This window comes from Muntiacus reevesi, chromosome 9 (assembly GCF_963930625.1).
Source record: "Muntiacus reevesi chromosome 9, mMunRee1.1, whole genome shotgun sequence".
Lineage (NCBI taxonomy): Eukaryota > Metazoa > Chordata > Mammalia > Artiodactyla > Cervidae > Muntiacus > Muntiacus reevesi.
Genome location: NC_089257.1, coordinates 14,846,816 through 14,861,374, shown reverse-complemented (window position 1 = coordinate 14,861,374; position 14,559 = coordinate 14,846,816). Strand labels below are relative to the sequence as shown.

At 40.5% G+C, this 14,559-nt stretch overlaps 1 protein-coding gene across 1 annotated transcript in view; it reads right to left on the bottom strand.

Annotated features, from left to right (window-relative positions):
* Positions 1-14,559, bottom strand: part of NUP160 (nucleoporin 160) — a 43,298-nt gene that overhangs the window by 15,327 nt on the left and 13,412 nt on the right. The window contains exons 8-19 of the mRNA XM_065944259.1: positions 11,662-11,739; positions 11,284-11,381; positions 8,809-8,893; positions 7,210-7,278; positions 5,492-5,575; positions 5,033-5,203; positions 4,001-4,100; positions 3,568-3,733; positions 2,980-3,107; positions 2,727-2,887; positions 1,065-1,198; positions 129-199 (exon numbers count right to left, since the gene is read on the bottom strand). Of these exons, the coding sequence (XP_065800331.1) occupies positions 129-199; positions 1,065-1,198; positions 2,727-2,887; positions 2,980-3,107; positions 3,568-3,733; positions 4,001-4,100; positions 5,033-5,203; positions 5,492-5,575; positions 7,210-7,278; positions 8,809-8,893; positions 11,284-11,381; positions 11,662-11,739 (1,345 nt within the window). The remainder of the gene's footprint in view (positions 1-128; positions 200-1,064; positions 1,199-2,726; positions 2,888-2,979; positions 3,108-3,567; positions 3,734-4,000; positions 4,101-5,032; positions 5,204-5,491; positions 5,576-7,209; positions 7,279-8,808; positions 8,894-11,283; positions 11,382-11,661; positions 11,740-14,559) is intronic.

The following is a 14,559-nucleotide window of genomic DNA, read 5'->3' as shown; positions in this document are numbered from 1 at the left end:
TACACCCTCTCAGACGGACAGCACAGGTGAGGCACCTTTTCTGAAGCAAAGGTGGCAAAAGGCCACTTTAATGAACACGCAGTAAAGGCCAAACTTAAAGTCACATGCATGCACGGTCCAATCCTTACCGAACTTATTGGCCGTTAAAGCACCAGAGTCAGTTAGTTCCAGTACTGATAAATGTTGAAGATTAGACTCCCTGTGAGGAAAGGGGAAAAAACCAAAAAAGTTCAATGTATTTTCCTATGCTAACATTACATCAACAAGTTAGCCGATTAAAACAGTCAATTTCACTAGGAAATTACACACGAGAGCTGCACTGAAAGCACAGAAGCGCCTGGAAAACGAGCAGCGGCTCAGACTGCTGCCCCTCGTGCAACCCAGTGATCCCCCAAGCGGAAGCCAGCAGGAGCTCCTCAGGCCTCCACGCCATGAAGAGCCTTCCCTCGCCAGAAAACAAAGCGGCTTACCTAACTGAAACGTGGGTCTTTTAGGTACACATTAAATTTTCTTTCTTATTTTGGTTATAAAGAACTTCAGTCTACTCTTATAATTAGCATATTTTCGTGTGCGCCCTAACTTTCTCTGTGACCTCATCTTTAAAAAAATAACTTTATTTTTAATTGAAGGATAATTGCTTTACGGTATCGTGCTGGTTTCCGCCACATGCCAACGAGAATCGACCACAGGTAAACACATGTCCCCTCCCTCCACTTCTCACTCCATCCCACCCCCCTAGGTCGGCACAGAGCACCGGGCTGGGCTCCCTGAGCCATACGGCAGATTGACCTCATCTTCTTACTTTGCTTTCCACAGGATTTGTCTTCACATTATTCATACACACATATAATAATACATATTTATTGCTTTCATTCTTTTCTTATATTATTTTCATTCTTATAACTTGCCTTTAACCTTTAGAAAATGGAGTTATCTAAAAGCTCTGAATTTTAAAGGCATATAATGCTACAGCATAATATTTAATTTGCTTTTCTATCAGACAATGGAAAAAAATCATTAAACTCACAATTTATTTTTAAAATAATCAGAACACTGAAACTCACAATGTGTCAACTGGAACATCAGTTGCCAAGCACTGACTTCCCCACTTAATGAGGTAATAAGACAAGAGTAGGGGAGCTGTTCGATGCAGTAGGTCTTGCTGGGCTTGAAAGAGCTGGCCAGCTCCCAAGATCACCTATGTGTCATGGGTGGGTGGGTGAGACAGTAAATAGCATTTAGTAATGATAACCCTTAGGTTCAGGTGGCGGTAAAATAACAAACACAGTTACAAAGGGCATACATAAAAGCAACACACCTATTACATTTTGGGGTAGCAGGCAGCAAAAGGATCTACCCACTTAACAGTACAAAATAATAAAAAACAGCTCACCAGGTCACAGGAGCTGATGGTGAAACAGAAAACAGTAACAGACAGCTAAACTTTCACCAAATTTGTAGGTTCAGGACTCAAGAGGAGGAACAGGGAAATCTAAGACATTTCTTAATCTTCTGGTTTTGGGTAAAAGTAAATATGAGCATTAGAGGAAACCTTGACAAGAATATCAGCGGCCTTAAAAATGTGTGTCACTGTGGGACTTCCCTGTGGGGCTGGTGGCTAAGACCCCACGCTTCTACTTTAGGGGCACGGGTTCAATCCCTGGTCAGGGAACAGACCCCACAGGCACCTGCTATGACTGGATGCAGCCAAATAAATAAGTGCTAAAATACAACACAAACTCAAAAAACAAAACAAAACAAAAAACAGAGCCACAGGGGGAATTCCATGGGGGTCCAGTGGCTGGGACTTGGGCTTCTACTGCCAAAGCCTGGCTTCAATCCCTGGTCAAGTAACTAAGACCCCACGAGCTGTGAGGTAAACAGACAACTTTCAGGAAAAGGTCCTGCTTCTCCTTGGTGGTCCTGAACCACTCATCTTCCGGAAGGTTTTCTCCTTATCTTTCACCTGAAACTTTGCCATTAGCCATGTACTTGAGTTAATAAATTCAAATTTAAAAAGTATAAATACCCCCGGGAGCTCCAAAGGGCATTCAGTTATTTATATATTAATATGAATTACTTTAATCAGATTGCTTCCTTGTCAGGCTCAGATGAGTGAGATAAACGGGCCTTCTGATGGTGGGCAGAAAGGTTAACTTTGGAATGTGAAACATTCAAGGCGGGGAGGAGGGGGAGAGACAAGGACAGCAGTCTGGCAACAAGAGCCTGGTGGCTTCAAAGACTAGGATGGAAACAGAGGCACAGAATGGAGCTGGGAGGACCCCAAAACACACTCTGCAACTTCAAAACTACTTAGGGTAAATCCTGTACGGTGGAAGTAGAGAAGGTCTTTTTCTCTTTCTTCCTCCCTCTTCCATCCTAAATGGTACCCTGGGATCACAGCCAGAGGTGTACTAATAATACGACATTTTGGTAGAACCATCCTGGAAAATTATCCCACCATTATATACACAAAGGTTAAGAGTAAAACACCCTGCTTCATATACATTCTTTTTTTTTTTTCATATACATTCTTAATCTGCAATTTTAGGCTCACTCATTCCTAAATCAACACGTATTCGCAGAGGACCTTCGAAGGGCCGCGCACGTGGGACAGAGCAGTAGACAAAGACGCGTCCCTGTGCTCTCAGAGCTGATGTTCTGATGTGCCTGCATGTCAAGATGAGGTTTCAGATTTTACAAGCTTTCCCTCAAGTAGTACTTACCGCATCTCCTAGCCTCATTAGGAGTTGCTGTAAGATCAAAAGGTCTCGGCAGATGAGGAAGCGCGTGCTGGCGATTTTACACACACTTCTGCACACGATATGCCCCGCTGTGCTACTACCGTAGAGCTGAGAAAGATTCATTCGAATATTCAAAGGCTGAGCTGTGAATTAAAAAATAATAATAATTAAAAAAACTTAACTGCAGTATTGTTTTCTCTAAATCAAAAGGTGTATCTGTTGCTTTGTCATTTACCTGGATTGAATCCCTTTTCCATTTCTACTTCTGTTTCATAATCCATTTCCCGTATTAGAAGTCCAATGGCATGGATCGGGTTCCTAACCTCCTGTAGTTTACTACAAATATCCTCCATCACATTGTCTCTATAAGGAAGTTAGAAAACTATTACCTCTGAGAATGTATATGATAGATTCTTTACGCCCTATCAGGTAAATGCCCTATGAAACAGGAAAACCAGCCATATAATACAGGAGTGAAGTAATCACTCTGGTATACAAGATACTTTGATGCCATGTAGCAAATTTTCCTTCATTTTTTCCAGAAATGACAGGCAAAATGTATCAGAGGAAAATACGTTTACATTTTAGAATTTACAGCTCAGTTCATAGCTAATAGCTAGACCATAATTCATGAGTCTGTTTCCAGACTTGAATTCATGTGTTAGATTTTCTGTTTAAAAGCTGAAACAGCTACTTAGAATCATGGCAACTCACTTTAAGCCACTACTTTGTACATATCTGAATGTACATTTAAACCTGATATTGACACTGAGAATTGCTAAATTTCCATTAGGAAATGGACTTTACCCTAAATTCTCCTTACACATCAATAGTGATCAAATCTTCCAGAATCTGTTCCGCAGCCTTTTCTGGAGACTGTAGGTTGTAACAGCTCATTTCCATCATTACTGACATATCCATTGTTACTGACTCTCCAATCAGCCGAAGGCATTTTATAAGACACATGACATCCCGAGCAACATCCACGTCTGTAAGAGAAAGGTGACGTTCATGTCTCAGGTCAATGAAGAGCTGCTAGTTAATATTATACTAAAAAAATTACTAATAATAAATGACAGGTAGCTATCTGAAGTCTTGGAGATGCTTAGGCCTCTTCAGCTTTTTAAAAAATGCAGAATGAGGTATACTGACCATGAAAGGTCACAGGGGCAGTTGATGTTTTTTGTATCTGTCTGAATGAAAGCATAGGGCTTAAGGAGAAAGGAGCTTGAATGGGACATAATAATCACTCTTACCATCAGATATGGTTGTCTCATCCTCTGTCAAAAGATTCTCATCAGGGAGGAGATACAAATGATCCACTAAGGAGGAAGGCACAAGGAAAGACAGGTACCCCTGCAAGTACAAATCTTCCAGTTATATTATCTTCTCAGTGAGTGTTTAAAGGTATAAAGTAGTTGAGACCTGAATCTTGTCATAAGGAGACCCCAGACAAATCCAAACTGAAGGACACCCTACCAAGGAACAGGCGTAGCCTTCAAACAGGGTCAATGTTGGGACTTCCCTTAAGAATCTGCCCTGTGATGCAGGGTACAAGGGCTGGGTTCCTGGCCGGGGAGCTGAGATCCCACGGGGCCTGGAGCAACTAAGCTCTCGTACCACAACGAGGGAGCAGGCATGCGGCCACGAAAGACCCCACAGGACGCACCTAAGACCAGATGCAGCCAAATAAATAAACATTTTAAAAAGTCAGTGTCATGAAAGACAGAGAAAGGCCGACGACAGTTACAGATTGAGTAAAGATACATGACAACTCAATATATGCAAGATCTTGAATTGGATCCTAGATCAAGGAAGAAAAATTCTAAGCACAACTAGTAAAATCTGAATATATACAAATATAAAAATGCCCGATGTTGAAATTGTGCTGCAGTTATCAAAGAATGTCGCTGTGCTTAGATACATGCTAAAATATGTCAGGGTCAAGGGGCATGATATTTACAACTAACTCTCAAGTGGCTCAAGAAAAGCAAATGAAAGTTAATAAATGGTGAATCTGGGTGGAGGGGATATAGAAGTGCTTCGTGCTATTCTCGTAACTTTCAAATTAGGAATCACTTCAATGTAAAAGGTGAACAAGATGCAAAAAAGTATAAATAGTGCAGAAGACTATTTAAACACAAATTAACTATAATTTTGAGGATCCCCCGCCAAGAGAAAACCCACCAAAGTCCCAAAAGCTAACTATAGTAAACAACAGACACTACATTCTGAAAGACCCATTGAACAGCCTACAGGAGTTCTTCTGTGGGTTTCTGCTGTCTTACTTTCTTCAACAGGCACACCATGTTTGTGTGTGGATTCAAATGCAGGGCAAGAGGATGAGAAAGGGCTTCTTGATACTGAAGACAGCAGGCATAGAACTTGCACCAGAATTCCTGCTGTAAACTTCGGAACTCTTCCTGGGAAAATTCATACTCTGTTACACTTCCCTGGAGCTGGCAAAGGAAAAAAAGAAAAAGAAACTCTTGATACCATTTGGGATATTTTCTTCCACTAAACATAAATGTTTAATATCATTTTATTAAACTATAGGGAGGTGAATATTCCTTATGTATGTATGAAACAGACTCTGTAAATACGTATCTAAATCTTTAAGTAAACGTTTTAGAAATTTGTATTTCTTAGTAACAAGGTCCAAAGAACAATTTGAACAATTTCTCAGAACCAATCTGCCCCACAGTGAAATGAAAGAAATTGTCTTTCTTTCTTTAATCAAACCTCACCTCACTTTCAACAGCTAAAGTAACTTCTTTCTTTAGTTCTGTCCAGGAAAGATCTAAATTCCTCTCAGTTCCTCGACAGAAAATCTGAAAAGAGACACAAAGAGACACTTTAGAGTGCCACATAATACTAAAAACTAAATGAAAAATGCTCCAGAAGACATTGAGGCAATATATAACAATACAATAAACACTGGACATGCCTGAATATATTTACTCTTAACATTGTGCAAATAATTTCTCATTGTGAGATCACAGCAAGTTGAAATAGTTTCTATAGTCCAGGATAAACTATAAAAACTCATGAACCTGCAAGAATTATAATAGGGTACATTTGGGTCATGACAAAAAACAAAAAGGAAACATAACGTCTACTGCAGAGCTGGGAGGAAGATGTGACATGATGCCAAATAACATCCTGACAGGCACAAAGGTGAGCGAGAGCAGGGATGGAGGTAGGCCACTCTGCTGGGAACGGTTCTCCTAAAGTAAAGCTTGTGATTGGTGCCTTACTGATTAGTCAGCGTCTCAGCCTGCAAGAGACACCATGAGAAATTGTACATTTGATTACTGTTAACAAGGGCTGATGTGATGAGAGAAATAATGCCTTAGAAGTAAGTGATTGTGTTATGGTGGAGTTTTATTAAAGAGAAAATAGAAAACACAGAACAGCCAGATATTCAAGAATGTACCCAGAAGAAAAGTCAAGGATCTGGAAGCCACATCACCTGGGAGAAAGTTAAGGGATGGGGTGCATGGAGCCTGGAGAAAGATAACACGGAAAATGCTTAAAAGACTTGAAGAGCTGCTTTACAGAAAAGAGCCACGTTCTATGAAGTTCCCAGAGAGAGATGCCACCTAAATGATGGAGGCTTAAATCCGATCTAATACTTGGATGAACTTTTCTCTGGCTGCATCACGCGGCTTGTGGGATTTTAGTTCCCCAAACAGGGATTGACCCTGGGCCCCAAGAGTGAAGGTGCCGGGTCCTAACCACGGGACTGCGGGGAGGACCCTGGGACAAACTTTCAGGTGGCACAGTTCTGAATGAAAAGTCACGGAGGAGGAGCTGAGATGCCTGTCACTGGAGGCAGAGACAACTAGAAGCTGGCTAGCTGGCTGTCAGAGAAGCCTCAGAAGGTTATTTCTGCTCTGTGTGGGAGGTCAGATCAGAAGAGCCTGAGGGGTTTTTAAATTCTGAGTGATCATTTCAAATTCATGAAGCTAAGTGGCAATTTAACGAAGTCTAAGTGACTTGCATCTCTTATACCCTGTAACTCTGAAGCTTAGATTTTTTTAAGAGTTTTCTTGAACCTGAACCAAATCAGACCTTTGCTGTACTAACAAAAGTGTAAAAACAGTACCAGCAAACCTATCCAAGAAAACATTTAAAATTTCTTTCTAGTATAGAGAGTATATGCCGTGTAGTAAGGTATGTTTTTATAACGGTGTAGGTACAAGTTTCTTCTTTACTATTATTATGCTTCACTGGTCATTGGGAAAGTGCCCTTAATCCTCTCTTCCCACTGGGACTCTTGGTATCCTTATGGAAAGAACATTTAAAAAAAATTACAACAGTATTTATAAACACCTGTATATATAATTGTAAAACTATGCTGGGGTTAGTATGTGCAAAACAACAAAAATTAATAGTAATTATTAACTAGATAATGATAGCTATAGGAGAGTCTTAGATCAACATGAAATATTTTTTCACTGACCTGTAAAGCTTTACATAAAGCTGCATTAATGAATCGCCCTGGTGTAAAAAGACTCTGCAAATACATCTCCTGTTAGAACATTGAAGCAAGAGTTAGCATCATTCTAAAAAAAGATAAAATTTGGAATAATTTGAATGAAGAATCCAACACATTAAAACTGAAGTCTGCATTTCTGTTACATGAACGTGGAAATTTCGCCCTCTGCATAGAGCAGAGTGGCGGAGCAGTCACGTATTTTCACACTGAGAGTGAAGCCTGTAGCATCTCTGAATCCACGGGATGTACTGCACCGAGAATGCTGTGTTCCTCAGGGAGCACTTCAGTGGGTCAGCTTATCAACACCAATCTTAAAGGTGAAGAGTTCTTACCTAGGTTATCAGTCATAAACACCAGCAAGAGAACAATTAAACTAAGCTGGTTTCTACACCATTCACAAAAGGCCTCATTTTACGGTTCAAATATAAAAGGAAAGGAACCAATTATTAGAACAGGGATTATATATATAAAAAACAAACAAATGAAACTGCAATAAGCTCTAGCAAGTGGGGAAATGAAGTAGGGAGAACAAGATGGAAAGTCTCATATTGTCTAACTATTTTGATCAAATTTCATAAACCAGATTTGCCAATAAGTAGCAAATTTGTTTGACCTTCATTCAAATTTCCTTCCTTCCATTCAGGTTCTGGGGGATATTTATAAAATGACCAAATGGAGAAAAACAAGAATTTCAAAAAATTAGCACGTGATTTTGACTTTTAGACAAAAGTTAAGTGCCAAAAAACTCTTGGGATTAAAAATACAGCAATATTCAATTTCAGGTACTCAAAATGGGTTTTTCAATCCTACAAAGAGTTAATGTCTCAGACCCAGAGTCCATAATCTTTAAGTTCATTTTAACAGAAATGCATCAAGTTTTTCTTCAGTTTACCTTGAGGATGTCCCTGAAAAACAGGGAGCCTGGCCTGTTTTGCTCCCTACTGCATTACCTTTTAAACTTGTGTTCTTCATAGTATATACCTCTATGAAAGTTTATCTTGTTTCTAGTTTACTTTTTGTTTCTATGCATCTATTCACATGGTTAGTACAGTGGACAGAATCCATTTCCCTTCCTTTTACTAACAAACCCCTACCTTTCTCTGAAGAATCACTGCTCCTACACCCACACCCAGCTGAACTTCACCGTCCACAGTAAGAGGGTCCAGGCTGGACATGTCTCTCATGCCAAGCCAGAATATTCTATTCCTTTCGATCAGAGTGACCACATCAGGGATAAGCACATAACTCAGGTCAGCTCAGGGTCAACTCCATGACCTGGAACAGAAGCGCTCTCTTTTCTCTGGAGTTGCTAAGTTCACAGAGGTAAGCTTGCTTAGAAAACCTGCCCAACGATAAACCCCAAAAGTAGGAAAGCAGAATAGAGACAAAGGAGATGAAGCCCTAAAGTCATTATTCCAGCCATGCCAGTATGTTCAGCTTAAAGCAGTTTGAGGTGGGTTTCTTTCATCTGCAGCTCAAAGAGTTCTGCTAATACAACTGGTTCTTCTCAAACTGATGATCAGGGTAAATCATCTCCTTATATAAAACTTTAGCGTCACTTACTCTGGGGTCTTGATCATCCCGGATGACGATTTCTTCCTCTGGCAGAGGCTGCATAAAAACTGGACTCCACTGTCCTGCAACATTACTACAGAGCGAAAAAAGCCCATCAGTCCACGCAAAGGTGACGAATAAAAACGAAGCTTACGCGGTGAGCAGTATCTGGGCAGGGAGGATCCCATCGCTGACCTCTGCAACTACTGCTTGACCAATTCTATTTTTTTCTGGTTGCACCAGGCAACATGTGGAATTTCCCTGACCAGGGATGGAACCCATGCACCCTGCAGTGACAGCATGAAATCTTAACCACTGGACCACCATGATCGCTTCTCCTTAAAATAGTTTCTAAAAAAAGAAACTCATTCATAGCAGAGTCTGGATTATAGAAATGCTCTTACTCTTTTAATAGGCATCTTCCTGAATTAAAACTGTAAACACAAATCTACAAATAATAGCTAACTTTCATTCTATATTTACCACATGCTACACCTTCTGCAGGTATAATTCTAGATATACTTCATTTATCTGCTGAGTTGCTCAGTCGTGTCCAACTCTTTGTGAGCCCATGGACTGTAGCCCGCCAGGCTCCCCTGCCCACAGGGACTCTTTAGGCCAGGATACTGGAGTGGGCAGCCTTTCCCTTCTCCAGGGGATCTTCCCAACCCAGGAATCGAACCCAGGGCTCCCGCACTGCAGGTGGATTCTTTACAATCTGAGCCACCAGGGAGGTCCAAGAATACTGGAGTGGGTAGCCTGTCCCTTCTCCAGGGGACGGTCCCAACTCAGGAATCAAACCGGGGTCTCCTGCATTGAAGGCGAATTCTTTATCAGCTGAGCTACCTGGGAATCCCACACTTCATGTATACCATATGATAATTCTTTGAAGGATACACTGCCCTCATTTTAAGATGTCAAAAGTGAGGTTTAGGGTATCTCACAGCTAGTAAGTTGGAGAACCAGGTTTCAAACTCACCCAACACTGGATTCTTTGCTTTTTTAACCCACTTTGCCTGAATGCCATCTCTAAGGAGCACTCTCTATTTTCTGAGGTGTGGTTCAGGGTCAACCTGGGGGCAACCATTCTTAGAATTCTATTCTAGAATATGGGTCATGAGGGACCCCTTGGGTACAATTACTTTACAGTGGACTCTTGAGCAACATGGGGGGTTTACAGGTGCCGACCATCAAAAATCCAGGTACAGCTTATTCAAGCAACTGTAGATTGAACAGTACTAGCGTAACTACTATGAAAAAATCAATGTATTAAGTGGACCCCCAAAATTCAAAATCCATGCTGTTCAAGGGTCAACTGTAGTTCCAGGAGCATCAAAATATGATCCAGGGACCCTTCACACATTTCAGGAATTATACAAGTGTCTGATTCAAAATCAGTTCTTAAATGTATTTTGTAAGTGTTAAAAATCTTAAAATGAATATCATGTAAATAAAAATAACAGACATACCAAACATACCTAATATTAGAGATTATCAACATGTTAAATTGTGTTATAATTTTGTACTCATAAATACTGGTTTTGTTATACATTGGAGTTCATTATCTTTGGAGGAAAAAAAAAGGGTTTCCTGCTTAAAAAACAAATTTGAGAAGCACTGTACTTGTGGAATCTACTCCTCATCTCAGGGTGAGGACACTGAGACCTCAAAGGGCTGCAGTGACTTTTGGAAGATGTGGGTATCAGAAACGGCCTTTGCTGAAAAGGAAAGGAAACATGCAGATTACAAGTATTTGGGAACTTTCTCGCTCCCTGGCCATCTTGGAGGCTGCCCTTGGCTGGGGGCATCCCGCACCTAAGGCAGGAAGATGGTGAACATGAAAAAGTCTCGGGAGTTGCTCAACTCTAGGCTCCAACCTGTCATGAAAAGTGGAAAGTAGGTGCTGGGGTACGAGCAAACACTGAAAATGATCAGACAAGGCAAAGTGAAACTGGCCATCCTTGCCAAGTACCCAGCCTCGGGAAAATCTGAAGTACTGTACTATGCCACATTAGCCAAAACAGGCCTCCGTCGCTATAGCGGCATTAACACGGAACTGGCGGAGCATGTGGAAAATACCAGAGTATGCACACTGGCTATCAGGGGTGCAGGTGACCCCGGTCATTCAGGACAGACTGGTGAAAAGTAAACCATGTACAACTTTTCTTTAATAAAACCAGCCAGAGCTTGTTTGAAAAACAAACAAAAAAAGAAGTATTTTTGGATATGTGCTATCTCTCCCAATAAAGATGGTATATATACATATTTTTTTGTGTCATCCCAACTCTAAGAATCCCTTTTCTGCCCTAAAACCATAAGGTAAGAACACAAAATGAAATAGAAGGTATGTCAGAAAATAGGCAAGCCCAGGGCTGAATCCTTTAAATGCAAACATCTGACTTTTGTCCAATACAATGAGCTCCGTTCTCTTCTCAGTATGAGTTTGCCTGGGGTAGGCAGGATGACAGAGGAGAGGGACCGTACTGTTCAAAGTTGATGTATTTCACAACTGTCTGGCTCTCAGCATCGTGCCACAGGGCCCAGATGTCCGTAGAGGTTAAGGCAAAGTCAATCAGCGTCTCCTGGAACAATTCAATGTAGGGAGAAAACAAACAAAGCAGGTTAAAATAAGACAGCAAAGGTACTCCTTTATGGGGAATTAAACTTGTATAAGCAGGAGAGGTAAAAAACATGAAAACAAAAGATGGTACCATGTGAACCTGGTAAAATTCAAATAAAATTTTGTTTGGATGAAGTTTCATTAAATATTCCACTTTAAGATTATAATCCCACTACAACAGTTAAGTTAGCCAATACTTTTTTCCTGTACTTGTGTGATAAGCAAAGAATAATTTAACCTACCTGAGAAGTGAACAGTGAGGAGATGTGATCTAGGCTATAGCGGTTATTCTCAGTGCTCACCAACTGGAAAACGCAGAACTGTTAAAACACAAGTTGCTAAGTTAATACTTGAAATAACCATCAAGCCATTTTTCTAAGCAAGCAAGACTTATAAGCATTCAAGAACCAACTTTAAAAAAAATGTGTGGTAAAATATATGTAGCACTTACCATCTCAACTATTTTTAACTGTACAGTTTAGTAGTATTAAGTACATTTATACTTGTGCAATCAATCTCCAAAACTTTTCGTTTTTCAGAACAAACCCTGTATTCACTAAATCCCCCACTCCCCCTCCACCCAGCCCGGGCAACCAGCGTTCTGTTGTCTCTCTTTGATCTTGACCACTCTACCTAATGGCGTCTGTCTTCTAGCGGCTGTATTTTCACTTAGGACAATATCCTCAAGGTTCATCCATGGTGCAGCATGTGTCAGAATTTCTTTCCTTTTAAAGTTGAGTAATATTCTGTTTTATGTAGATACCACATCTTGTTTATTCATTCAGTCATCGATGGAGAGTTAGGTTGCTTCCATTTTGTGGCTATCGGGAATATTGTTGCTAAGAACGTAGGTGTACAAGTATCTTTTCAAGACCCTACTTTGAACTATTTTGGGTATATATCCAGAAGAGGAATTGCTTGATCATACGGAAATTAAGGAATTGCCAAGCTGCTTCCCATAGTGGCTGCAGCACTTTACATCCCCACCGGTAATGTACAAGGGTTCCAACATCTTCACATCCTCCCTAACACTTGATATTTACTTCTCCCCCCACCATGGTAGCTATCCTTGGGTACGAGGTGGAATCTATGGTCAGAAACCTATTTTTATGCTTTTACCAAAAATAATTTAAAACATACACATGATAAAAATCAACTCAAGTCAATCTTCACTACAAACAAAAACCGATAGAACAATTCATGTTTCGTATTTAACTCTACTGCCAAAACAAAAAAGATCTCAAACTCAAAAATATTCAATGAACACTATTTTCAATAATTTTTTGACAAAGAAAATATACTATAAACTAATAAGAGTGATGAAGATTCTATCCTGGTAACATAAACAATTGTTCACGAAAAGCTTTAAAAAAATATATACAGTGATTCCCTTTGAGAGAAAAACAGAGTGTACGAAGTATGAGAAAAATATGTAGTGGTCACATTCATTCCAGCCTACAGCTATATTTTACAAGCTACATATCTCAAATCACTACTGAGACATGAATCAACTTAGTAGGTCTCAACCGGCATTTAAGAAAAAAAAGATTAAGAGTTTATCCGTTCATCATCCATGGTGAATATGTTTCATGAAGACTATTTTCTGTTTTATGTCCATCACCACATAAGGGTACCCAGATAGCAATGTAAAACATTTGCTGTATATTCCAGCCAAAAAGTTAAAAAATGCTGGTCTAGTGCAGTGCTTCTCAAACCACTTGTGGTAAAGGAACGAAGGAATGTTTTTTTAATTTTTTTTATCTTTTAGTCTGCTCCAGACTAATATTCTTTTTTTTTGGGGGGGGCGGGGGCTCCACTGGGTGACATGTGGGAATCTCAATCCCCCAAGCGGGGACTGAACCTGCACACTCCGCAGTGGAATTGTGGAGTCTTAAATCACTGGACCGCTAGAGAAGTCTCTCAGACTGATACTTGACATACTGAAACCATGCGTGTCTGTGGCAACGTCAAATCACTTATAAAAGCTTCTATTCTCTCAGTTTCTCCATTTATTTTACTGCAAACTAGTAACAAACAATTTGTGGCCCAGGACCATTCCACAGACCACACCACAGGTCGATGGCACTTCTGTTTCAGATTTTTATTAGTGTCCCAGATGGAAACTATTATTGTTATTGTTTAGTGCCTAAGCCCCGTCCGACTCTTTTTCAACCCCATGGACTATAGTCCACCAGGCTCCTCTGTCCATGGGATTTCCCAGGCAAGAATACTGGAGTGGGGTGCCATTTTTTCCTCCAGGGGATCTTCCAAACCCAAGGATCAAACCCATGTCTCCTGCATTGCAGGTGGATTCTTAAGCATTGAGCCCAAGGAAGCCCAGATGGAAATACACATGGCATAATATAACACTGGGGACATGATGCTGAGAATGATTAAATTAATGCACTTAACAGAATTAGTCTCCAAAGAACCAAAAGAAAACCAAGAAGAAACAAATAAAACGAACAGGAATGGATGTAAACTACTACAGAGGTTAAAACACCAAACAGGGCTTCCTTGGTGGTCCAGTGGTTAAGAATCTGCTTTGCAATGCAAGGGACACCAGTTCGATCCCTGGTCCAGGAAGATCCTACAGGCCTCAGAGCAATGGAGACCGTGTTCCACAACAAGAGATGCCATCACAACGAGAAGCTCACGCATCGCAGCCAAGAATGGCCCCAACTCACCCCAACTAAAAGAAAGCGGTGGGCAGCAACAAACACCCACCATAACCACTAAAATCCGTAAAAAACAAAAGCAAACTTCAAATGTGCAGGTTAGGGAGAAAAAAACATTTCTGAAGAGCAGTTTTTGTTTAGAAAAAGAAAACAAACAAAAAAAGACCTCAACATCATTATACTCTGAATAGGCACACCAGCATTACATATGGCTGCTAAAAATAAAGTGTATCTGATTTTAGGCTTCATTAACAGAACCTTAAGGCTTAAGCCAAGGAGGTAACAGCGCTGCTCAATTTGACCCCAACCCTAGAATAACACACTCAATCTCAGTCTAATCTTTAGAGCAGAGGTTCTCAAAATGTGGTCCACAGACACCTAAAGGTCCCTGAGACTAATTTCAGGGGGTCAGTGACGTCAAAACCCTTCACAGTAATTCTACATTATTTGCCCTTTTCATTG